This window comes from Haliotis rufescens, unplaced genomic scaffold (genome assembly GCF_023055435.1).
Source record: "Haliotis rufescens isolate VD_foot unplaced genomic scaffold, xgHalRufe1.0.p SCAF_2, whole genome shotgun sequence".
In the NCBI taxonomy this organism is placed as follows: Eukaryota; Metazoa; Mollusca; class Gastropoda; order Lepetellida; family Haliotidae; genus Haliotis; species Haliotis rufescens.
The window spans coordinates 19,654,478-19,682,143 of NW_025963890.1; the positions used below are offsets into that span (position 1 = coordinate 19,654,478).

Below are 27,666 nucleotides of genomic sequence, written 5' to 3' on the forward strand. Positions count from 1 at the left end.
TGATTTGAAGGGGGGAGAAAGACATAAGCTTTCGCATAGCTTCACATAAATAAAAAAAGAGATATTTGGACCAAAAACCAATTTTTGATGTTGCACATTCATCCAGGCCACACATAGTGTAACTGTTGACCTAATCTGCCCTGAAGGTCTGTAATAAAAGTCTGTTATAAAAGTCCTGGGGGTAGGTAATGAAGGCTCTAGTACCTGTTTGATGCCCTGTTGGTCTTTAGAGAGTTTATCCAGGGAACTGTCCACCATGACATTGACGTGAGACTGCAGTGACATCCACGCATTGTTCAGCTTCTGTGTGAGGGAGGTGCCTTTTTGACTGACAACTGATTGCTGCAAACAAAGAAAGTGTATTGTATTGAAACTAGTTTGAATTCAAACCACTTACAGCAGATGTGCAAGGCAAATAGTAGAAATGATGATTTGAGATGCAAGGATACATCGGTATTAAGACAGCTCCATCCTGTGTACACCAACATACCGGCAGCAGCTCCTCCTCTGATTCCACCTCAGTGTCGTGTTTGCCAGACTTCACCTTCTGGATGATCTGTGTGATGACCTCCTTGTCCTGGAGAATCAGGCACATGTTGGCTGTCTGGGGGTTTTCATACTGGCGACCCTTCAACATGGATATCTGAAACACAGCAGAGCGGCCCATCAACATGGATATCTGAAACACAGCAGAGCGGCCCATCAACATGGATATCTGAAACACAGCAGAGCGGCCCTTCAACATGGATATCTGAAACACAGCATAGAAGCCCATCAACATGGATATCTGAAACAGCATAGAGGCCTTTCAACATGGATATCTGAAACACAGCATAGAAGCCCATCAACATGGATATCTGAAACACAGCAGAGCGGCCCATCAACATGGATATCTGAAACACAGCAGAGAGGCCCTTCAACATGGATATCTGAAACACAGCAGAGCGGCCCATCAACATGGATATCTGAAACACAGCAGAGCGGCCCATCAACATGGATATCTGAAACACAGCAGAGCGGCCCTTCAACATGGATATCTGAAACACAGCATAGAAGCCCATCAACATGGATATCTGAAACAGCATAGAGGCCTTTCAACATGGATATCTGAAACACAGCAGAGCGGCCCATCAACATGGATATCTGAAACACAGCAGAGCGGCCCATCAACATGGATATCTGAAACACAGCAGAGCGGCCCATCAACATGGATATCTGAAACACAGCAGAGAGGCCCTTCAACATGGATATCTGAAACACAGCAGAGAGGCCCATCAACATGGATATCTGAAACAGCATAGAGGCCTTTCAACATGGATATCTGAAACACAGCATAGAAGCCCATCAACATGGATATCTGAAACAGCAGAGAGGCCCATCAACATGGATATCTGAAACACAGCATAGAAGCCCTTCAACATTGATATCTGAAACACAGCATAGAAGCCCATCAACATGGATATCTGAAACAGCATAGAGGCCTTTCAACATGGATATCTGAAACACAGCAGAGAAGCCCGTCAACATGGATATCTGAAACAGCAGAGAGGCCCATCAACATGGATATCTGAAACACAGCATAGAAGCCCATCAACATGGATATCTGAAACACAGCATAGAAGCCCATCAACATGGATATCTGAAACACAGCAGAGAAGCCCATCAACATGGATATCTGACAATGCAGAGAGGCCCTTCAACATGGATATATGACACAGCAGAGAAGCCCATTAACATGGATATCTGAAACACAGCAGAGAAGCCAATCAACATGGATATCTGAAACACAGCAGAGAAGCCCATCAACATGGATATCTGAAGCAGCAGAGAGGCCCTTCAACATGGATATATGACACAGCAGAGAAGCCCATTAACATGGATATCTGAAACAGCATAGAGGCTTTTCAACATGGATATCTGAAACACAGCAGAGAAGCCCATCAACATGGATATCTGACATAAACAGAACTCTTGTTATTGTAAACTTGACAGCAGCTACTTACAGGTCTGTATCGTGAAGGACAAACAGGAATCACTTCCAGGAAGAAGATGTCAGTTGGATGGGAAGCCTTTGTCACTTTGGCCAACGACTTAAAGAGGATTCGCAGGAGTGGTCCAGCAGTGGTGTACACCTGCTGCACATGCTGGCGTATCAATGACGGAGTCAGCATGGTGAAGGCCTTGTTGTCTGTGAACAGTGTGTTGTCAAGCTTCTTATCAGATCCTTCACCATCTTCAAGTTCCTCCACATCTGCTTCTCTCTCGATGTCCTCGTCAAGGTCAATCAGCTTGGTCTTCTTGTTTTCCGTGTTTTTCTGTTCCCTGCAAACAATGACATGAGCATGTTGATTGTGTCGTTGAACCATTTTTTGAATCATAGTCCTTAAATGAGTGAGTGAGTGGTTTTACGTTGCTTTCAGCAATATTCCACCAATATCCCGACAGGGGACACCAGAAATGGGCTTCACACATTGTACCCATGTGGGGAAATCAAACCCTTTGGCGTGACCACTAGGCCACTAGGCTACCCCACCGCCCAAGACCTTAATGTCTCCAGCAACATATCTCCTTGGGCTAGCAATATAAAACTGACATGCACATCACTATATAAGTGCAGTTATGTTGAACAGCTGAAGTTAGCCACAATCCAGAGATGCCGACACCAAATAGAGCCAATTTTTAATATCAACATAATTATTGTCAAGTTTAATTTGTAATCATGATTCCCACATCTAACAATATTAAGGCTTTTATGAAAAGTATTAGAAACAAATCATCTTTTTTATAATATTTTATTACCAAAACTCAGGACCTGTAAACAAGCTAAAACAATTTATTATTATTTGACTGCTAATTGTGGTAAATGTGACAATGGCTGCGCCAAGGGTAAAACCATACAGTAAAACTACATTATGTCCAAAGAACAGGTTAGGCACAGACTGATCAGCTGATCTACCCGTCACTGAAGGTGGCACTACTGAGGGTGCTGCTATTTTGTGTGTCACTACTGAGGGTGTCATCACTGAAGGTGGCACTACTTTGTGTGTCACTACTGAGGGTGTCATCACTGAAGGTGGCACTACTGAAGGTGCCGCTACTTTGTGTGTCACTACTGAGGGTGTCATCACTGAAGGTGTCACTACTGAGGGTGTCATCACTGGAGGGGCACTGCTGAAGGTGCCGCTACTTTGTGTGTCACTACTGAGGGTGTCATCACTGAAGGTGGCACTACTGAAGGTGCCGCTACTTTGTGTGTCACTACTGAGGGTGTCATCACTGGAGGGGCACTACTGAGGGTGCCGCTACTTTGTGTGTCACTACTGAAGGTGTCATCACTGGAGGGGCACTGCTGAAGGTGCCGCTACTTTGTGTGTCACTACTGAGGGTGTCATCACTGAAGGTGGCACTACTGAAGGTGCCGCTACTTTGTGTGTCACTACTGAGGGTGTCATCACTGGAAGGGCACTGCTGAAGGTGCCGCTACTTTGTGTGTCGCTACTGAGGGTGTCATCACTGAAGGTGGCACTACTGAAGGTGCCGCTACTTTGTGTGTCACTACTGAGGGTGTCATCACTGGAGGGGCACTGCTGAAGGTGCCGCTACTTTGTGTGTCGCTACTGAGGGTGTCATCACTCGAGGGGCACTGCTGAAGGTGCCGCTACTTTGTGTGTCACTACTGAGGGTGTCATCACTGGAGGGGCACTACTGAGGGTGCCGCTACTTTGTGTGTCGCTACTGAGGGTATCATCACTGAAGGTGGCACTACTGAAGGTGCCGTTACTTTGTGTGTCACTACTGAGGGTGTAATCACTGAAGGTGGCACTACTGAAGGTGCCGTTACTTTGTGTGTCACTATTGAGGGTGTCATCACTGAAGGTGGCACTACTGAGGGTGTCATCACTGAAGGTGGCACTGCTGAGGGTGCCGCTACTTTGTGTGTCACTACTGAAGGTGTCATCACTGAAGGTGGCACTACTGAGGTAGTCATCACTGAAGGTGGCACTACTGAGGGTGCCGCTACTTTGTGTGTCGCTACTGAGGGTGTCATCACTGAAGGTGGCACTACTGAAGGTGTCGCTACTTTGTGTGTCACTACTGAAGGTGTCATCACTGAAGGTGGCACTACTGAAGGTGGCACTACTGAGGATGTCATCACTGAAGGTGGCACTACTGAAGGTGTCATCACTGAAGGTGGCACTACTTTGTGTGTCACTACTGAGGGTGTCATCACTGAAGGTGGCACTACTGAGGGTGCCGCTACTTTGTGTGTCGCTACTGAGGGTTTCATCACTGAAGGTGGCACTACTGAGAGTCCCACTAGACAGATCTGCCAATTTCTGCCTGTCAATAGGCTACAAAGTCTTAAAAAATCAAAACTTACATATTTTTCTTGTGTTTCTTGACATCCGACTTCCCGTACAGCCCAATAGACCTGTTATACTTCTGCTGCAGTTTCCTCAGTGACACACCACACTGCGGACATTTGGTTTTACTGCTGGTCAGCTTATCCATGAACTGCTTGATCAGTGAGTTCCGCACGGCCTGAATGTTCTTGTGGTTCATCAGATGAGGGTCAACCTTCTCATTTGCATCCGGAACTGTAAACACGAACTAAAACTGGAGACCAACAAGCTTCTATTTAACGTTCATGATTACTGAAATTAATACTGGCAAACAAGTGAATGTTGTTGTACACTGCATTCAGCAATATTCCAACCATATCAAAGTCACCTGTAAATAATCAAGTGTGGACCAGAGACACCAGTGATTAATATCATAGCTTAACATTCCACACTAGGATACGATGACATGCATGTCTCAGCGTCTGACCATCCAATCCATATATTAGCCTTTTATGACAAGCACAGGTTGCTTGGGACCCATTCTAACTAGAAATCTCCACTGGGGTTTACCTACATTGTCATGGCAAATGAAAATGGCAAGTTTTCAAAATTTGGGAGTCATGCAAGTCGGTGAACCAAGTTCTCATAACAATAATAGTTTGGGAGAAGGACTTGCTCCAGTAAGTTCACACACAATAGTCATATAACTGGTGTTAAAGTTGATATAATTACAACAAAGCTAAACTGGCTAAAGTGTCAAAAACACAAGAACGAATTCAACCATCCTCCAAATACAAAACTTGGCAGTCCGAGCAGGCCAATAAGGGCTTTTATAATAGTATTACAATTAATACCTCATCATTTAAAAGTTTATGACAAATCTTAAACCAAGTACATGTATCATACCTGGGAAATTGTCTGCTACATACTGATCTAAAGGTTCAGTGAGGTCGTATTTCTCCTTGCCCCTCTCCATCACGAGGTGGTCACCATATGCCGAGACTTTGAAGCAGCCCGACACTTCGCCGCGATTAAGCAGCGCCATCTGGTGGATGAAGACTTTACAGTAGAAGTTGTCCACCATCAGCTTGTGGCAGTCGAAACATGTTCCTTTCAGCAACTGCAGATCAAAGAATGTCTAGTGAGTGGGTGAGTTGGTTTCGATGCCCCTTCTAACGTACTTCATTCATATCACAGCCTGTCAGCTTAGTGTGGGAGGAAAGCACAAAGTTTTGTAGATCTTAGTACCTACTGGCGGTAAGGTCATGCAACTTAATTGTTTGATTTTCATCCAAATATGATCCACATTATTTTTTCATTTAGCTATTATTTTAAATAAACTGTTCATGATATTTACGTACATTAGCTGTTGACAGATGTGACTCACATGAAGCATGAATGTTTGGTAAAACTATGTTTATTGTGTACCTGATTAAACTAACTATTTTAGGGTATATGGTGTATTTGACAAAGCATTGAAAGAAGGGAACACACTCAGCAAGTTTCTTCATCTGTAGGTTGGATGTTATGTACCCTAGGCATGAAAATCTAGTAAGTAATTCACTCAAAGAAATTTCTTTATTTCCAACCTCATGTTCAAAGATTTTGAGATAAACAACAATAACAATATATAATATATGCATCATGTCATACATTTAAACCTTGCTTATCCCGGACACTTTCATTTTCAAAATATTGTACAGATAAATAAGTTTCCAGATATATGAATCACTTGATAACTGAGATACCTGCCCTATCCAAATTCTACAGAGGCATAAAAACTCTTACCGTATATGATCGCGTATAAGCCGAATTTTGAGGACCAGAAAAAAGATTCTGTAGAAAGGGGTCGGCTTATCCACGGGATACTTTCATGATAGTATTTTTCAGATCGTGATCCCTCAGAAACATCGCCTGAATGACGGTCCGATAGAATACAACTTCCCGAAAGTTTGGAAGTTGCCACAACTACAGCCATTATTGTTATAAATTATCAATAAAGTTATTATTATACACCAATGTTGTCATTATCAAAAAAATGTTTTGCATGTTAATACTTCCGATAATAAGTTTTCAATTGAATGTTCAAAGTTTATCGTTCTTCATAAACTCCACAATCTTTACATGTAACAATATATGTAATTCACAGCTATAATATATAAACCCCAGATGAAATCGCCAATAGCTAATACGTACGTTTGCAAAGTTCATAAATTGATAGTGAACAAGTATCTACCTTTATTGAAAGAGGCAAATAAACAACTGTTACGGTGAATTATTCCGTTCGCCATTTGCAAAAACATGTGTATTATATATATTGCATATCTTTATGCAATACATTGTATATCCCAAATCAGTAAATGGACAAGGATAAATTGCATATACATGTACAACTTTAGTATTAGTACCGGTACTCTTATATGGACAGATTTCCTTCTTTTCCCTAGCTGCCCCTGCGTTTCTGCTTAGTAGGTTGGCAGACACTCGATTCGCCTTTTTCTGCATCAAGTGTGGTCATTGTCTGGAAAGTGGGACACACTAGTGTGTATTTAGCACTGGTGGTAATTGTAATTCACTGTCTGGATACGGGCAACCAGATTTCTGGTTAAAAGAAGCACCTTAAGTAGAATTTATTTAGTTTCGCGAAAATCCGGGTGTAGGGATGAGGATAAACAGGATTCCACTGCAGAGGCATCATTTTGCTGGGCCAAAACTCTCCCTTAGGATGTCCACTGGTCTGCATTGAGAGTATTCACATTTTCTAAACATTACAGCTTCACTCACATTCAATTTTGCCATGAAGAATAGCAGCCTGTAAAATGGGAACTTCTTCACTTGTCAACATACTTTAGGAAATGTTTCTTCCACTTCACATCAGAAATGGATTATCATCAAATATGATCATAAAAAACAACAGTTTTAAATGAGCAGTGAACACAAATACATGCCATTACACACCCTAATAATATAAACCTGTTTGATAACTCCACATGTGAACAAAGCCTGTTAACTCATAATATTCAAAAAGAGAATGTGTTTTCTTTCCCAATGCTTTGTCATAGTAATAAAAAATGTCTGGAGAAGCACCAGCACTCCATTTGCTACATCACCTTAAACAGTGTGCCGAAGTAGATGGGGTTGAACACTGGTAGAGGGAGCTGGATGTGCCCCATGTGCCCCGGACAGAACACGTGACTCAGGCCACATGTCGTGCACACTTCAGTGCGGTGGTTAGGTCCTGTGGGAGGGAATGGAAACATTACAACCACATGACAGGTCATCTAATCTTTTATTAAAGATTCACAACATTATATACTACTCAAAAAAGGGAAGGAAAAACTGATTCTTTCATATTGCTATAGTTCATCTGTCAAGGCACCTTCTCCATGGTCTAGTGGCAGAGCATCTGCCCGGAGAGTGGAAGGTAGAGGGATGCTATAAAATCGTACTTGTTACCCTGCCTTGAGCTCAGCATTAAGGGGCTGAAACAAGGACTGGTCGGCTCAAGGTCAGTATGCTGTGTCTGAGTGGGGTATTGATGTTAAGCTTTGGCATGGTATCTCAGTGGACTAGCACCATAAAATCGGCATTAGTCCATACTAGTACAAGCAGCCACACACATACACACGTTGGTATATGAGTGCAATTAATCTTGAACACAACATTAAACCCCATTTCAGCTCACCTAACCTGTCATGGCAAGATAAACTATTAATATGTGAAAGAATCAGGTCATCCCTAACTTTTTTGAATATCATATTGGACTGTGATCTCACAATACAATGTCTATAACATCATATACATCATCTCATTAAAAACAGGAACAAATTTGTAACAGTAATACCACTTCTTAAATATCATTCAGATTCCAAGACGATGTTTTGAAAGACATACCCAAGCAAGGATCATGAAGACCTCCATATGTAGGATGTGAAAAGATGTCAAAAGTCTGAGGGTTGTTGACCTCGAGGACACTGAGAGCTTTGATCTCCTCACTGGTGTATAGCCGGAATGACACTTCACTTAGGCGACATACAGGTATTTCAGCACTGAAGTCCTCCATCTTGAATCATGGATGCTGCAAAACATTTATGTAGAACATGCTGAAGTACTTGTCAAATCTTTTTAGAAACACCTGATACATGCAAAACCAATAGAACCGTTATCCAAGTGCAGGATACACTGCCTGGAGCCAGGCAGTTGGAAGTTAGAAAACCAAGCAAACGAGGCCATATATTTTATTCTATATTTCAAAAAGCCCTAATATTTTGGCATGCGGGCAATGATTGTGATTGACCTGATTTTTGCCATTAGTACCTATTGCTTACAGTTAAGAATAGTCCAGTAGAAGTTGTTGTTTTTTGTGCAGAACAGATGAAGTTACATTTGACGGAAAGAAGACTAGTCCTTTTCTCTATTTAAATGTGTTTTCCAATTTTTAGCATTGGTCAATAACTGAGTAAATAAACTGAAAAAAGTTTTGACTGTAGATGTTCTGGGTGGTTGGTTTCATGGCCTAAAATGAAGGCCAATTATGTTAAAAGAGCTGGATGTTTTAACATATTTACTTCAGTAAAAGAACAAATGAAGGTTTTGTTATCATTTTCATCATCATCATGTGTTGTCAGTGGCCAGACTATGTAACTCATTTGATCAACTTTTATGCAATTTCTAATTGATTTCTTTCCAAAGTTATATGTTTTAATTTTGCAAATCAAAGCATTTAAACAAGTTGTATCTAATTTTTTTATCCACACTATGCAGTCCCTGAACTGAAAAATAACAAAAGTGTTGCTAAAATGAATGGTCTCTTGGACTACAGAAAGCAATATTATAACCAAATCACAGCAGTCTTTAAACAGAGACCATATACTGATCGGTATATGGTCTCTGCTTTAAATAATCATGTCTGAGGCAGTTCAACCAATGGCTGATGGCATGAGCAATAATCCATGTCATCGGGGCATGATGATCCACAATGACTATATATGATGCTGAATGATGGTGTCGTTCTCAACCTGGGTGCCATAGTTTTGTACCCAGGTGACTTTTTTATATCTACATGTAATGATGCATTTCATATTATATATAAAGACATATGTTTTATAACATTTTAATGTAGCAACATCTATCATGTCTTAATTACAAGCGAACTTATATGAGTGTATTATATCCAGGGTATGCAGACAAACAAAAATCCATATTTTAAGTGGATTCTTTGGCCAGGGGTAGCAGTAATTTCATAATCCAAACAAGTTCGTAACCCTCAAAATGAGTAATATCGTAACCCAAATCAAAAGTGATTCCAGAACTCTTTCTGATAAAGTATGTTACAAATAAAATATTAATTTAGAATTGGATCTATATATAACATTCAAAGTGCCTATAATAGAACTTGACCTAAATCCCTTAAAGTGTCCATCAATGTAAGTGCATAGTGGCAATATTTTATTTTAACATATAACAAGAATAACATTAGAAGTTTACCTGTTGACTTAGGCTGATCTTTAAGAATATACTGGGTTGATTATAAAGTTTTTTGTCCGGTATTTTCACACATGACATGCCAATGAAACATGTTTAATACTTGATTGTGTATGAAGATAATTTTTATGTGAATGTTATAATAAACGAATGGTTGATGTTATAAATGTGGATGCAAAGATTGCTTGGTGATGAAAATAAAATAAACGAATCGTTAGAAATATGAGAATTTTCTTAATCGTAATTTGTAGGGGTACGAAATTATCAGGGTTACAGAAATTACATACACCATGGACTAAGTATAATTCCGCGATTAACCCCTTCGTGAAATATGTTTTGGGGAGTCAGGCATGGGGCTCGCATTGTATTTTTTTCAAGTGGACTCGAACACTACATTGAAATACAGTTACGGCGATCGAAAAGCCTTGCATCAATCCACGAGGTCAGTCTTTGTAAACGGTGCCGGTGACAGTGACACACCTTCCCAGTGACACCCTAAAAAAACGACATATTCTAAGTAAATAATCTGTGAATTACCTGTGACCTAAACATAAATCATCTTCTTAATCAAAATCAAAACACACGTCAAACAAATCCCACGTGCTCCATTACAATCGATGCTTCTTGGTTTAACCTTCGATATCTCTGAGAGAGAACATACTCAGAAGAGCGCAACTCGAACAAGCCCGATTATCTCCGAATGAAAACATGCAGCTTCCGTCTAAGTCGGGTAACTCCCAAGTGTAGTTACCTTATGTAGACCACTAAAAAATAATTTGACCATGCATAGATCTTGGATCTATTGCAGGTTTTATTGAGTGAGTGAGTTTGGTTTTACGCCGCTTTTAGCAATATTCCAGCAATATCACGGCGGGGGACACCAGAAATGGGCTTCACACATTGTACCCATGTCGGAATTCGAACCCGGGTCTTCGGCGTGACGAGCGAACGCTTTAACCACTAGGCTACCCGACCGCCCCTGCAGGTTTTAGAGTTGTCGTTTCTCCACAATATGTTTATTAAACCAGAGACCATAAAATTATTTTTTGCCGCAGTCCAGCTATATCATGACAGTGAGACAATCCGTGGTTAACAGAATAAGCAACGGGTGCCATCGGGAAGGTTTCATAGTGCGGTTCTATTCAGCCCCGAAGTCAAGCAAGTACAAAAATTGAATGCACAGTTCCTATGTTTGGTGGAGAATTCAAACATGGCTCTATAGGATTTTATACAAGGAATATTTGCTTCAAGGGCATTTACTGCAGTGATAAAGATGGCAGGGGTATTATACACAGAATTCACAGTATTACTGAACGAAATTAGAGAGTACTTATATATACCTAGCATTTGCTAAAGTGTTGGTGATCGCCTTCGTGGTGAAGTGGATAGAGCGTCTGCCCGGAGTGCGGGAGGTCGGTAGTTCGCTCCCCTGCATGGTCGAGTCATGCCAAAATACGTTAAAAGCTGGTAGCTATTGTTAACCCTACCTGGACGACTCGGAGACAGTATAAAGTCTGTGTGTGGTATCTATGTTTAACTGCTGCATGGCATCACAGTGGACCATGGGCGGATACACCCCCCTTTTTATTTCGAAAAAAATCTTTATTTCTGTATAAATTACCACCAAAGACAATAAATAGATCTTAGTTGTGCAACCCCCACCCTTTTCAAAAAAGCTGTATCCACCTCTGCGGACTATCTAGAACTAGCAGCGACGCTTCACGTTACCTAATAGGTTGATTGGATATCCTAGTTTAAGGATGGTTGGATAGTATACTATTCTAAAAATAATTATACGAAAGTATATATTCCATATTATACCCATGGTAATTCCGGGCTAGGCCCAGTGTGACATAGCTGTATAGGATGCCGCAATTCGACTTGCCAACCTTAGATAAAACATCACAATTTATTCAATACAGAGGCCAATGGCTCAAAATACAGACGCATATAAGTTACATTTCTAAGTGCTACAATTTATATATACTAGGAAAAAGTACTGAAGGGTGTAAGTAGTAGTTTTCTTTTTGTGGGTAGACAAATACATGCACAGACATATACACACCAAGGCCGTAGTTAACTCTTTTTAACAGGGAGGGCAAATACTTGTACAAGTATGACTTGTCCCCAACTTGATTCAAATAAAACTGTTTTCTATAAAAAAAAATCCAGGGGGGCAACTGCAAAAACGACAAAAAGTCATAACGGCCACCACAAAAAAGTCATAAGGGACACAACAAAATAGTCAAAATGTCCATGATAATAATAACGTTAGTATACATGTTAGATCTTATACATGTTAGATGTTGTTAATAATGATAAGACCCGTGAAAACCCGGGGTAGAATAGGTCCTCAGCAACCCATTCTTGCCGTAAAAGGCGACTATGCTTGTCGTAAGAGGCGACTAAAGGGATTGGGTGGTCAGGCTCGCTGACATGGTTGATGCACAATCTCATTAAAATCAGATCTTAGTTCTCGCTACCGCTAAACAAAGCGGCAGCGAGAACTAAGATCTGATTTTAATGAGATTGGGTTGATGCATGTCATCGTATCCCAATTGCATGGGTCGATGCTCATGCTATCAATCACTGGATTGTCTGCTCCAGACTCGATTATATTTACAGACCACCGTCATATAGCTGGAATATTGCTGAGTGCGGCGTTAAACAACAAACACAAATAAACAATATTAATCATAAATGAATATCCAAAGTAAGCAGGATATGTGTACAGAGTATACACGTTGGATGTTATTACAATGTAATATCTTCCAGTAGAATTCATGTGTTGTTTTAACCAATCTCATCAATTTACTTTGATCTCTGCACTGACCAGTGTAACAATCTTTTGGGAAAACATGAATAATCGTATAATTTATCCTAATTATGAAACCTTTCAGTGATTTTATTTCAAACTGATCTATTTGTGAGTAGTAAAACTCAGTGTCAACTTAATACACATAAAACATACAGGATTGTGTTCCAACACTGTTACAATGCCAGTGTGCATATGGTGTCATGAACTGTTATACAGTGTATATAATACTCCTTATGTGAAACAATACTTGAGTTTGCCTTCTATATTTTCTGTGTTGACGTTATGTTTTGTTTTGTTTTTTGTTTTTTTGTTTGTGTCCGTTATGTCTTTTTTGTTGTGGCCGTTATGACTTTTTTGTTGTGGCCGTTATGCCTTTTTTGTTGTGGCCGTTATGTCTTTTTTTTTGTGTGGCCATTATGACTTTTTTGTTGTGGCCGTTATGTCTTTTTGTTGTTGTGGCCGTTATGCCTTTTTTGTTGTGGCCGTTATGCCTTTTTTGTTGTGGCCGTTAAGTCTTCTTTTTTTGTGTGGCCGTTATGACTTTTTTGTTGTGGCCGTTATGACTTTTTTGTTGTGGCCGTTATGTAGTTTTTAACGTGAGATGGTATGGTACATTAGTGTATCTTCCTGTCTGTCATAAGTCTAAAATTACCACATCTAAATCTTGTGACAAAATATTCTCAAATGTTAAATAATAGCAATGCATACATATTTTTTCCACGTGTAAAAGTGTCTTATAAAACACGTAGTCGGAACATTTATGAGAAGTGTGTAGTGTATAATACCAGTTTTGTTTTAGATTATCAAGAAGTCTTATTTTAAATAATCTGATAGAAATGTTAATATTCCCAACATCCTGGCATATCCATACAAAACCAAACCCAGATTGAAACAGAATATGTTTGATATGTGTAGCCCTTGTGACTCTGCCAGCAGCATCAAGAGACTTTAAATATAGATAAATTATACTACTACTACTACTACTACTACTACTACAAGTCCTTATTTAAAAGAACTTCATTTGATTTAAAAATATACACTTCCATGTTCCTGTTGAAGGATACTCTGAAATAACACGATTCTATCAGTGAATGTTAAAAATGAACAAGCTCCTCACAGCGATAGTCCGTTCGCGGAGATCTCTATACGTTACCGAGAGTGTAACGAAGGTGTCACGCGCTGGGAAGGAGCTTGAATAATGAAACGTAACGGGAGATAACTCTTGTGGCAGTCGTGTCGAAGACTGAATTGTGTTGAATGCGAAGGGTCAAGTCCCTGGGAGAGAGCATATGTTATCTGCACATCACTGGAAACACCCCCAATCATGACGACAGTAAAGGTAAACACACTTGTCATAAATCATGATTCGATTTGAATTGATTTGAACAACCCATTTCGTCGTTCTCGTCGTCAAAATGCAACTACTACTACCAGCCGCGCCGATGGATGTTACGTGATGATTATCACAACAGTTTACACAACAGTTTATTTCCCCCCAAACCACTGGCGGTGGTACAAAAGAGTACAAAAGAGCAAGCATGTAAACAAAGTATTAATATGTGACAAGATGACAGTATGTCATGCATGGATATGCCTCGTCTATGATTTATTTTGCGACTTTTTTTTATTGTTATTGTTATAATTAGTTACATGGTCCTGTGGTTATATGTTTTCTGTTTTGTGTTTTCTTACTGCTTTAAATATTTCATCAATAAATCTAAAGACCTGCATCACTTCAGGTTTTCTTCCCACATCAAGCTGACACGCCATGATACAACTGAAATACTGTCAGGGATTTGTCTGGACCAGCTCAGACGCTCAGCCCCAAGTCTGCATTAAATGACAGTAAAAATTCCAATTTAAATTTTTTTAAATCCCAATTTCTCAGAATTTACGAATATATAGAATATTGAAAAGGTTCAATTTTTAATAATATCACATATTTTTTCCATTTTCCTGCTAAGGGCACTTAGTTTTGAATCGTAGATAAATCTATGATTGTTCAAAGCTGCATTAAATAGGGCTGGGATGGGTAACTCGGGTACTCGGGTCAGGTGGGTACTGAGTAGGACCCAGGTACCCACAGGACTACCCGGGCCCATGGTTAGTCACGTGATGTATTGTTTAATGACAAAAATTATCTAGAACTCTATGGTTACACTACAAGTTACTACTGTTCGCATTTCTTTCTGACTGTGCACCAATTCCTTCAGATTTTTCATATCATTGAATATGAATATAACTTAATTCAACTTCAGTGTATGAAGATTGTTTAATACATGTATCTAAATACATTTTGCCAGGGCTATGCTAAAAATGTTCCCAATCAAACATTCTGAGATATCTCCTGAGACCTATAGTGGGTACCCGGGTAGGGTCAGGTAATAGCGATGGGGTACCCGGGTAGTAAATTTGGACTCGTCCCAGCCCAAGCGTTAAACCAAACTCACTCACTCACTCACTACAGTACCAGACTATCAGAGGGATGAGATGGGTACCACAGACAGTATATCGTGCATTGTCTGTCGGCTGCAGTAAGCTTTCTACATTTTGTTTCACCTGGTGTTGTCTGCTACACAGGCATGAATTTCAGTTTGTAGTAAATCAACTGTACCTGGCTGACTGACTGGCCCTTGATGTTGAGTTGTGAGTACTGACTCACCTGTTTAGAAGCTCTAAAAGATGAGCAATGGGTCCGTTGCTCAGCAGGTACATTCTGAGTGTAGTGAATGTAACATGTTGTGAGCCATCAATTGAAGAAAAAAGGGTGGTAACAGGTTACCACAATCGATGTTTTTCATGTTATTTTCAGGGATGCAGCTTACCCTGAAACTGTTGTTTGTCTGAATAGTGATATTCATATAAGAGCATCCCCTAAAATAACCCCTTAAAATGTCTGAAATTCACTTAACCTTTGGGTGAGACACACCAACTGGGGCAAGATGACTAAAGTATGGTTGTAAGTAGAAATATATTATCCCCCGCTCCAACGAAGTTGGCATGTCTACCAGGCACATACTGAACTGGTGCCTTTTGCTATATAGGAATTTTATACATTTTTATTTTTTATGTTTCCATGGCAACAAGTTGGACTTAGGTTCTATAGGGTAGAGTTCGTTTCCGGAGCATAACTCAAAACCAATTCAATACTTTCTAACAAAACTTTGCATGTTTACCAGACCCATACTGAACTGGTGCCTTTTGATATTTAGCACTTTTAGAAAAAACTTTTTAGAACTTCCATTACAGCTATTTTGACAAAATTTTGATTTTGTGTTATTTTGGGGTAAGTTACCTGGTTTGGGACCATAATGTGTTAAAATGGGCAGGGGATATAGATGTCTTCGTCAACTATATGCTTGTTCATTTTTGGCTTTTGATTCTTAAAGTTAAAACAATGATAGAAATACCTGGTCTGAAGAGGACAGAATGCAAAAGTTAGAATTGGTCTTCAGCAACCCATGCTTGTCGTAAGAGGCGACTAACAGGATCGGGTGGTCAGACTCGCTGACTTGGTTGATGCATGTCATCGTATCCTAACTGCATGGATCGATGCTTGTGATGTCAATCACTGGATTGACTGGTCCAGACACAATTATTTACAGACTGCCATCATATAGCTGGAATATTGCTGAGTGCTGCATTAAACATCAAACAAACAAGGCATTGTACGGCCGTGTGATTTGGTAGCTTCTCTTGCAAAGAAATGAAGAGATAGAAAACTCCGCAACATGTGTCTACAGCTAGTTTTTCCTTTTGAACCTGCTCTGGAATATTAAAAGCCAAGAAGTTTCCACAGGATTTGAGGTAAACGTGCGTATCACGATTCATATCGTATCATGACCTTGGTGTATTGTTTCACCTTTGATGGCTGGGTGATCAAATTTAAAGAATTTTGTCTCTTTATTCTAAAATATGCTGTGATGTACCCATTGGTGATATATGTCTTTGTATTGCTTCAGGTTGGAATAATAGGAGGCTCTGGCCTGGATAATCCTGACATATTGGAAAACAGAGAAGAAAAGCATGTTACAACTCAATTTGGAAAGGTGAGTCATCTTTTTCTTAAATTAAATGCAAATATTATTAAAAAAATTAATGTTAGGTGGATATGCTGGATGTCCTGAAAACATGAAAAACGTAGTATTGAGTTACGTTTAGTTACAGTCAATCTAAAGATGATGCATCATAAATATATATCTGCCACATTTCTGTTATTTTGTTTATGTTTTAAGCCTTCAGATAGCCTGGTCCTTGGAAATATAAGTGGCATTAAATGCGTCCTATTGCCCAGGTAAGTCACTAACGACATCTACCAGATGATTAAACCATTCACAAGTAATTTGGTTAGCTTAGTCCTTATTTGAAGATTTGCTATGCAGGTTCAAATTCCCAGGAAGACGTTTAGTTGGCCGATATGTCATCTCTTTATCAGGCCAAACAAATTTGTTTTCTTGTTATATAGATTACCCTGGTAAAAATGTTTGCAAAGTAAAACTAATTGTAATTGCTGTTTGACTGGAAATATGCTTTCTTTTAACATGTTATTGTCACATACGATGACATTTTCCTTGTCTGCCTCTTGGTATTTTGGTCAAGAAAATCTGTAAATATCAAGGAGAAATTATTTTGACCTCCGTAAAGGCATAACATTTCTGAGAATTGATAGAATTAAAATCCCACATCTTAATCCATATATATAAGATTAGTTGTTATGATACCCCACTTCACCCCAATTATGCATTATCACCAAAGTGGAGAACGTCTAAGACCTTCAGATTTCGGGCTTTCCTCCTACATCAAACAGAAATACAGTTCAAAGTGCCATAAAACAAAACTCACTCAGTTGCACACCCACTGCAATTATTTGCATTAGTTACAACATAAAAAACAATATATGTAAGGAAACACTTACTGTTGTCACCCATCAACCCAATGAGCCCCCCCCCCCCCCCCCCCCCCCCCCCCATTTCCCCCACAAACACACAATTCAAACAAAAAGTGTTGAAAAAATGACATTATTTTATTTTGTAGACATGGCAGACAACACACAATAATGCCATCCAACATAAACTACCGAGCGAATATTGAGGCGCTGAAGGCAGAAGGATGCACACATCTGGTGGTTACAACTGCATGTGGGTCTCTACACGAAGACATGCACCCCGGAGATATTGTCCTTATTGACCAGTTTATTGACAGGTGAAAACATGGTTCTCTTCTAGTTATGTAGATGTTGACTGTATTCAGTGTAGTTGTCAGAACCTTTTTAGGTATTTTTTGATATAGTTTATCAATTCCAACATTTCACAAAAGTCAGTACTATTTTGTGTGGGCATTTACAGGTATGAGAACACAAAAATATTCAAACTAGATTGATAATGAGAGTGACGTAACTCTTGTCTTACCATTCAGAAAAACAATCAGCCTTTCACAAGTTCCTGTGTTGTTTTCTTGTAGGACTCAGAAGAGAGCTCAGACGTTCTATGATGGGTCATCCTCTTCACTGCCAGGCGTCTGCCATATTCCCATGAATGAACCTTTCTGCTCAAGAACCAGGCAGGTAGGAATCTGATTTTTTTTCTCTGTGTTGATACCACCCTGCATCAAGACCTGCGTCAGAATAAAAGATGCTTTTGTTTTTTTGCCTTTCATGTCAGCTTTCTAAAATGATTTGTCTTGACTAAATGTTCTAAATATTTTGTCAACCGAGTCTGTTGTCATCGCAGTTTCTGTCTCTGATTCAGAAATGTCTGTCAGAACTCACAATTGTGATTTGAGGTTTATGAAAACTGGGAGTCATCATGACTCACTGCATAGTTTTAGAGAGTCGTGAACATCATTTAGTGTTCTGCATAAATGTAACATATTGATGACAAAAAATTATGTCATGAACATTCTGTTGATTTGAATACTTGACACCAGTGTCATGTACCTGTGTTATTCGACACCAGTGTCATGTAGTAGTGTTCTTCGACACCAGTGTCATGTAGTAGTGTTCTTCGACACCAGTGTCATGTAGTAGTGTTCTTCGACACCAGTGTCATGTAGTAGTGTTCTTCGACACCAGTGTCATGTATCGTGTTCTTCAACACCAGTGTCATGTAGTCTAGTTCTTCGACACCAGTGTCATGTAGTTGTGTTATTCGACACCAGTGTCATGTAGTCGTGTTCTTCGACACCAGTGTCATGTAGCCGTGTTATTCGACACCAGTGTCATGTAGTCGTGTTCTTCAACACCAGTGTCATGTAGTAGTGTTCTTCGACACCAGTGTCATGTAGTCGTGTTCTTCGACACCAGTGTCATGTAGTCGTGTTCTTCAACACCAGTGTCATGTAGTCGTGTTCTTCGACACCAGTGTCATGTAGTTGTGTTCTTCGACACCAGTGTCATGTAGTAGTGTTCTTCGACACCAGTGTCATGTAGTCGTGTTCTTCAACACCAGTGTCATGTAGTAGTGTTCTTCGACACCAGTGTCATGTAGTAGTGTTCTTCGACACCAGTGTCATGTAGTCTAGTTCTTCGACACCAGTGTCATGTAGTAGTGTTATTCGACACCAGTGTCATGTAGTCGTGTTCTTCAACACCAGTGTCATGTAGTTGTGTTCTTCGACACCAGTGTCATGTAGTAGTGTTCTTCGACACCAGTGTCATGTAGTCGTGTTCTTCAACACCAGTGTCATGTAGTTGTGTTCTTCGACACCAGTGTCATGTAGTCTAGTTCTTCAACACCAGTGTCATGTAGTCGTGTTCGACACCAGTGTCATGTAGTCTAGTTCTTCGACACCAGCGTCATGTAGTTGTGTTCTTCAACACCAGTGTCATGTAGTCTAGTTCTTCAACACCAGCGTCATGTAGCCGTGTTATTCGACACCAGTGTCATGTAGTCATAAGTACTGATCAAAGACTTGATTCTGTTGATTGAAACATGTTATAATGAAATACCAAAAATTTGGTTACAGCCTCTTAGATGTTTTTGAAGGAACTAGTACTGACTGATCAAAATATGTTGCAACTAATATGACTCACTTAAAAGATGATTAGGAGTATTTCAGATGTAAACCGCTGAATACACTGAATTGTTGTGCAACCCCTTCTGTAGAATTCTCTTTATGTACAGATTTTCTTTTATTTCTTTTCAGATTTTGTCTGGGTGTCTAAAGGATCTGGGTTACAGGTATCATACAACAGGGACAATGGTGACAATTGAAGGTCCGCGGTTTTCATCAAAAGCTGAGAGCAAGATGTTCCGCTTGTGGGGAGGCGAGGTCATCAATATGAGCACAGTTCCGGAGGTACCTCGTCCGACTGGCATTCAGGACCTTATATCTCTGTATTTTATCATTTTAACTGTAACATGGTACAGTGTCAGTTAGATTAGGCAAAAGCAATCAGGTCCCCATGGTTTGATATGTTTGGTTGTTTCACGCATGGACTGTCATTACTTGGCAGAATATGTCCCAAGTACTTCCAAATTTACTACCCGGGTACCCAACCCCTATAACCCAAAACTACCCACTGTAGATTTCAAGAGATAGGTACAAAATGTCTGATTGTGAATAGTTTCACTGTAGCCCTGGCAAAATGTATTTAGATACATGTATAAAACGATCTTCCCACGGGTCTGCGTAGTCTACTCAGTACCCACCAAACCTAATTACCTGAGTTACCCATCCCAGCCCTAACCTCAAGCTTGTCAGAGCCAATTAACATGGGGATTGGGTGGTGAGAATGACTGCTGAGTATGTAACCACCTCGAAGGTGGGCTCACCTGACATCGCCTCACGCTGTTGGTGAATCTTGGCTCACACTTTCAGCCATTCTTCAAGGTGATCTGAGCTCTCAGTAAGGACGATTGATAGAATTATCGATGGACAGCAATGATCCATAGCCAGAGGGCAATATGCCGATGACACATCAAGATGTCAATAGTTTCAATCAGTGTCACATTAGTCTCTTGATAATTTTGATAGACGTAATAAAGTGAAAAGTCATCAACAATCAAGTCATTTTGATCCAAAATACGCCATGCTTGAAGATACAAATGTGTATCCATTCAGAAATTTATACCTGACAATAATCCCTTATCTCCTTAGAAAAAAAGAAAAGAATTTTGGACTTGTTGGATGTGTTAGGCCAAATCATGTCATAAAGGTTCGTTAAGATGTCCATCAAACTATCTTAATGCAGTGGCAATTTTGGCCACTTGCACATAATCATTCATCTTCCCGAGGCAAGGGAGTTAACTGAACATACCAGGCTGGTATTATGGAGTTACATTTTGGCTGGATTAACAAGTCTATGCATAGTCCAATCAAAATCACACAACGAAATCGAAATCCGGTTCGTAATCTGTCATGCAGATTTCGGTTGATTGCAGGATTTGCAAAGCATGTGCAGCATTCACTCATTGTCAACAGATATTTTCTAAATCTTTTCATGTTTTTAATCAAGGTGCTCACATGATTTGATGCACCTTACGATGTGAGACCTGTTTTATCACAATATAGATCTTGATTATTGATCAGATTGAATTAGTGCTGCCATTTTGTTTGAAGCAAATGCAAGTGATACGAGAAGTGGAATCTGATTGGTCTATGGGAGAGGCTTAGAAGGGACTTACTCGTAAAAGCCTCTGGGCGCGCTACAATCGAGCCCAGGAATTCCAGCCTAGTTCGGCAAGGGTGGAAACTCGACTTTTAAAGTCAGTTAACTCTCTTGCCTCGGGAAAATGATAATCATGTTGGTGTGTGTCACTGTGATGAAAGCTCCTGCGGTTGTTGCAGGTGGTTCTAGCGAAGGAAGCTGGGCTGTGTTATGCCTCACTGGCTCTTGTTACTGACTACGACTCCTGGCGGGAAGACACAGAGGCGGTGAGTGGGACATCACAAAACCCCAGCTTTGAGGAATTAGTCTGGGAAACTTTAGTAGAATATGTTCTGACTGCTCATGCTTGTCTAACTGAATGAAGATTGCGTGCTTGGTGTCAGTGTTTGAACCCATAGGGATTCCGGGTTTAAATATATCCCCAGCATCCTATACAAGTTGTAAGAGCAACAAAATGGATCAATGGTCAGGCTTGACATGGTGTGAGAGGTTGCTCATAATATCAATCACTGGTCCCCCTTTATGTGTGTTTGTAACTGTTAGTACTATAATATTAGACAATGGGTTTGGAACAAGAAAGGTTACTGTCAGTTAACAATATTTGGACACTGGGCAACTGTCAGACTGCTTTTTTACAATGCTGCTGTGTCCTTGTTTATGTCACATCCTGTCAACATCGTCATCACTCATGCAATCAACCACTGGTTTGTGTGATTGACTATATTTGTACAGGGCACTCGAACAACACGCTGATTTCCTGCAGTGACTTTCAGGGTAGAAGATACTGTTTTGTTAAAAAAGAGGTGATCTCAGATGTAAATAAATGTATGGCATTTGTTGTTTTAATTTTTATGGTTTAATATTGCAGGTAAATGTTGAATTAGCTGTAAAGGTTTTCAAGGAGAACGCTGTGAAAGCCATCAATGTACTGAAAAAGGCCATCCCAAGAATAGCAGCAGAGGACTGGAAGGAGACCATCGCAGAACATAAGGTGAGTGCAGGTTTACGACAGACAGACATTTCTTCAGAAGTGGGATCAATAACGTCTAGGCATTGTAAGAAGTGGTGCTTTTGATAAGAATGAATTTACCATAGAGCTTTCAGAATTAGAAACAATGAAAACTACACTAAGTTATGTACATGTTGGGCACTAAATTGTTACTTGTTCTGTTTTAAACTCCATAGAAGTATACATACTTTCATGACAGAGCATTATGTCTAAGAATTGCCGTAATGGCTTTTTTACAGTTTTCTAAAAAAAATTATATCATTTCAGGATATAGCAAAGAGGTCTGTGATGTTACCACCAGAAAAGTGAACCTGTCAAGAATACAAAATCTTCATTTATTAATCAGAGCTCTCATTCAGAATACATGTATTAAACTTCTTTACAATTTATGGTGTTGTGATTATTTCATATTAATATATGATAAGAAAGAAACAGTTAGAAACAGATGAAATGTGAGCTTTAAGGTATTGATAATACTAGGAGTCTAGATTATTATGAACCTCATGAAAGCCACAATGAGCATTTGATGAAGTCAGTGATATCGGATGTTGATACAATGAAACCTTTTTGTTCGGAAAACACCATTTCAATTACTATTACCACCAGGAATGCTTAGATAAATAGAATAGAATATGAGGTGAGATTTAATGGGGTTATCGTCGCATTCAAGATAATTATGCTGATATTGCAACGTGTGCATGCTAACATGATTGTACTAGTCTAATAATAACTAGTATAACTAGACTAATGGATACCCCACTCAGACACATTAAACTAACACTGCACCGGCCAGTCTTTGTTTTATCCCCTTAACCAGCGCCACACAGAGTAAATAAATAAGTCTTGTGAACATTGATCAATCAGAAGGGGTGCTAACTGGGATTGTTCACTAGCCAATATATTAGCAAACATCGCTGTGGGCGCTTATTAGAGCAGGGCGCTTATTATGTAGAATATGGTACCAACTTTCAGCATGTTTTGGTTTGGCCTTCCTCTCTCTAACAGAAAGTAACCATACTTTCTGTCCATTACTTTTCCATTCGGAAATTTGTTATTCCATGAGATTTCAGTGGGAATCCAGATTAACAAAGTTTTACTGTTTTGTGAAGACAGGGTCACATCCAAAGTGACATAAGTGCCAACAAAAATTGGGATCGGGTGAATAAACTCTGTTGCTGGGCTGGCTCTCTTGACCAATGGTTTAGGGTTGCCCATAACATATTTCCTCTATCATCTCTTAATTTCGTGCATGCCATTGACCCAGCGTCTATTGTGTTTAATGCCTGCACAGTGGCCACTCACATTACAGAATCCCAAATGTTACAATCATACAAAGGGTATATTTGCAGAAAACTCATTATTAATAACCAACATATTGCAATATACAATAGGAAACTGATATCTACGGCATTAATTCATTTAATCAAACCCTGCTTCTATTTTTTTGGCAGTGTGACTGATATTGGAGGTCCAGCGTCTAATAGAGGAAATGCGGTACTTTCAGTAACTGGTTTCCCTGGTTTAGACTGGAGCTGGAATATTGCTGATTGTAGTGTCTAAACAACATTTTACCGATAGGTGTAACAATTTACCGATGTTACACCTATAAAGTTGGGAACAGATGGCAGTCTAATTAGTCTGGAACATGTAAGCAATCAGCCCAATTCATTTTATGTTCATATAAATAACCTTGGTAGATATTCACATTCACAGTGGCGGTGAGTGAGTTTCCCAGTTAGCACAAGAGGTAAGATTGTAACCATCAATTAGTGAAGAAATAAACGAAAGTATGGACTGATAAGAAACACCTTGATGATCGTAACAACCATAACTTAACATTGACATACGAAAGTCATAGCGCCAAGATCGCATTGTGGGACGCGGCCCTGGTATATTTGCAAATACGACATTGAACATTGTCGTTTCATATCAGTGTCTCTTTAAAACAAACAATGAAGGGGAGACGGTAACCACCGCAGTCGAAATAATAGTCCATAATAAGCACATTTTGAATCTGGAAGAAAAAGCCCATCCATATTTCAATACTTTCCAACTTGCAGTGTTGTTTCCCATTAAACACGTCTTTATATTTAGTGAGTGAGAGAGTTGGGTTTAACGCTGCTTTTAACAGTATTCCAGTTATATCACTGCGTGTCAGCTTAATGTGGGAGGAAAGCCCGAAGTGATGCAGGTCTCAGACGTTTACCACTTCGGTGAAACCCACGAGCACGGGTATGGTGCAGACAAACCTAGAAACATAATCGGGGCGAACCGGGATTCGAACCCACAATCATAGGTTTCTGGCATGCCTAAGGGACGCAACTCTACACAGGGAATCGCGGCGCCTCAGACGACTGGGCCACCCGTGCCCCCTCTTTATATGTAAGTCGCACTGCATGAACCTTTGGAAGCGTGTGTAATATATACTGAACCAAATTAAAAACTTCACAATCCTAAAATTTTAACATTTTGACCAGTTATCATTGTGGGCTCTTATTGTGTATTTAAACAGTAATGGCCACGCATTGTCTTCATATAACACCCGTTTTTGTGCAGGTGAATCGATCAAGCACAGCACTATAGTGGCAAAAGTGTTTTTTCACGTGCAACAGTTCACGTGGCCATAATACCGCACATGTTTTCAGCCATACTTGTTAGCAGTCATTAACAAAAAAACAAACACAAGAAAACAAAAGTCTTTACAGCCATTTGTCATGCCACGCCTTTCAAATGTGCAACGTGAACGTGCCCTCGGCATGTTGCAGACGGAACGTCCGTAGCTGAAGTCGCAAGGACGATGGGTTGTAGTCGACGGACTGTTTATGATTTACAGACGCGTCTACAGCAAACGGGTACCACCGCTGAACGCCCTCGGCCAGGTCGACCACGTGTGACGTCACATGCAGAGGATCGTCAGATTGTCTTACGTCACCTCCGTAACCGGTATTTGACGGCTACATCAATCAGAAATGAACTGTTTAGAGGTAGACTGAGTGCGCAAACTGTTCGGAACCGTCTGAGAACTGCTCACCTTCAAGCACGACGGCCATACTGCTGGCCGATTCTGACTCAATTACACAGACGTCAACGTCAATTGTGGGCACAGCGACACTTACGATGGACTCAGAGGAATTGGAATCAAGTCGTCTTCAGTGACGAATCCCGATTTAATCTTCGATTTGCTGATGGTAGGGCGAGGGTGTGGGAGGCGCCGTCATGAACGTTACGCCCAGTGTTGTGCACAGGAAGTTGACAGATTTCGAGGCGGAAGTGTCATGGTGTGGGTTGCTTTCTGTGGCAATGCACGTTCCAGGCTTCTTGTCATCCGTGGCAACCTCAACGCTCCTGCTTACCGCGACCAGGTACTGGCACCAGAACTTCTGCCTTTTATGGCAGCACATGGACCCGGTTTGATCTTCCAACACGACAATACCAGACCCCACTCAGCAATTTTGACAAGGAATTTCCTTCAGAATGCGGGAATCAACGTCATGGACTGGCCGTCAAGGTCTCCCGACCTCAATCCCATCGAACACGTCTGGGATGATCTTGGCGCCATTGTGCAGCAACAATGGCGTCGTCTTCCCAATCATGTGTACGCACATGGTGGCCATACACGCTACTAAACTTGTGTGCCATCAGATTCCCGTGCTGGGGACTTATGATTTAAACTGTTGATGTTATTACCGAATACCGTAGATGCTTGGAACAAATTATGGTTACCACCGTTAATTAAAATCCTTCTTTGGACATTAATGATTAAAAATCACCTTCTCTGACACATGTGTCCGTTGTATATCATATATGGGATTACTTTTAACATACACAAGTATGATCCAATTGCGGAAGAGTGCTCAATACAAAGTAGAGCATAAATACAGATTTGGATACACTTTCTTTATATCATTTTGCAACTCGTACGCAATACCATGTGTGAGTGAAACTGAGTGTTGCAAAATGATATAAAATGATTTAAAGAAAGTGTATCCAAATATATAATTATATATATATATACAGTAGACTACGGTTATAACCCAACCCGTTGAGTTCGTTGTAACCGTAGTTTACTCTCTCTCTCTCTCTCTCTCTCCTCTCTCTCTCTCTCTCTCTCTCTCTCCCTCCATCTATCTATATATTAAAGGGGAAAAACTGCAGTGAAGATAGCACCAAACTAAAATAGTTCCAATACCGAGTGATCATAGAATTCTCACAACTAATAACGACTTATACATAAGACCATCACCATTATGTGCTTTATGATGATGAAGTTGAATCTATTTTCCAGCTGTGGTTTGAATGTACACATGTGCCGTTGTGGCACAGCCTGGTGAAATGGATAGAAAACCGTATTAGCACAAGATTGGAAATAATAAGCAAAATGTCATATTTGGATTTATGGAAAATCGAAAGGACGTACTTAACTTGATTTTCATTTAGAGTATACATCTACAAAATCAAATGTACGAATCGCCTACCAAACTGAATGGTCTACAGACTACGTTAACAAATTCTCATCATTTCAACAAGTTCAATGTCAATTCAGAATGCAAATATGGAAAGTTCCCCACGTCACAACCTGTTTACATAGGTAAGATGTATTCAATGTCCAATGTTTACGCAGCACTAATATTAATTACGTAACGTTATAATATTGTCCATCAGGATACCTTTTGGGCAATAATCCTGGACAATAATCAGTAAACCACAGAACCACAGAATATCCTATACAAACAAACTCGCAGGTGACACCGAAGGTTACGAATTTGTAGATATATTTGTAAAATATGTATATTAGTTACATAGCCCCATGAGTAAACAGTTTCTATCGGATGTGACACATCAGCAGACAAACACTTGGTACCATAATAGGCCGGATACTAATCATGTTAATCTATATATTGAATTCACATTTCGACATTAGTAATATCCAGCATAAGAGGATTTATGCTGCAGTAATGGGTCGCCGCAGCTGTCGCCACAAAACACAGTTATCTAATAGACTGGGAAGGTGGCAGACACTATATCCACACTGCAATGCAGCAGTCCGCACAGATCTGCTATTATAGCGTACAACCCTACATTCGCCTTATACACAATTACAACAATCGCATTAATGCACTATAGTGGTTTTCACTGACTGGGGAGGCGCGATGGTCCCGCTTCCGTTTTGTTCCATTTGGACTAGCTAGGCTACATCATAGAGGGAACATATATAATTTAAAATTGTTGGGGAAAAACATCTTAATAAACATAGGAATTCATTCATCTTAAGAATTGCCCTTAGATAAGATTTTTAAAAATCTAAAATTATATTTTGTTTTTACTAAGGATACCAAACAAATTAAATATTACTAAATACGTATGTAAATGACATGGCATTTATCGAAATATTGGATAATTTGGA

At 40.0% G+C, this 27,666-nt stretch overlaps 2 protein-coding genes across 5 annotated transcripts in view; one reads left to right on the forward strand and one right to left on the reverse strand.

The window, feature by feature from the left end:
- Window positions 1-10,538, reverse strand: part of LOC124138813 (DNA-directed RNA polymerase I subunit RPA1-like) — a 58,051-nt gene extending 47,513 nt beyond the window's left edge. Inside the window, exons 1-8 of one of the 3 annotated variants that reach the window (XM_046505693.2) lie at window positions 10,412-10,538; window positions 8,238-8,421; window positions 7,454-7,581; window positions 5,250-5,463; window positions 4,382-4,598; window positions 2,004-2,322; window positions 491-643; window positions 205-342 (exon numbers count right to left, since the gene is read on the reverse strand). In XM_046505693.2, coding sequence (XP_046361649.2) covers window positions 205-342; window positions 491-643; window positions 2,004-2,322; window positions 4,382-4,598; window positions 5,250-5,463; window positions 7,454-7,581; window positions 8,238-8,406 — 1,338 coding nt within the window. In that variant the 5' untranslated portion in view covers window positions 8,407-8,421; window positions 10,412-10,538. Of the gene's footprint in view, window positions 1-204; window positions 343-490; window positions 644-2,003; window positions 2,323-4,381; window positions 4,599-5,249; window positions 5,464-7,453; window positions 7,582-8,237; window positions 8,422-9,830; window positions 10,121-10,364 lie in introns of those variants that run through there. The other 2 variants (XM_046505691.2, XM_048399739.1) reach the window with 2 other exon arrangements.
- Window positions 10,539-13,848: 3,310 nt separating this feature from the next.
- LOC124138814 (S-methyl-5'-thioadenosine phosphorylase-like) lies at window positions 13,849-22,649 on the forward strand. 2 transcript variants are annotated; one of them, XM_046505694.2, is made up of 9 exons: window positions 13,849-13,984; window positions 16,608-16,694; window positions 16,881-16,939; window positions 17,680-17,847; window positions 18,106-18,208; window positions 19,789-19,941; window positions 21,433-21,519; window positions 22,122-22,244; window positions 22,530-22,649. In XM_046505694.2, exons 1-9 carry the CDS (start codon window positions 13,970-13,972, stop codon window positions 22,569-22,571), a joined length of 837 nt encoding a protein of 278 aa, XP_046361650.2. In that variant the 5' UTR covers window positions 13,849-13,969; the 3' UTR covers window positions 22,572-22,649. The 2 variants fall into 2 exon arrangements, with proteins under 2 accessions (XP_046361650.2, XP_048255697.1); XM_048399740.1 differs by lacking the exon at window positions 13,849-13,984 and adding an exon at window positions 14,390-14,490.
- The last annotated feature ends 5,017 nt before the right edge of the window (window positions 22,650-27,666 follow it).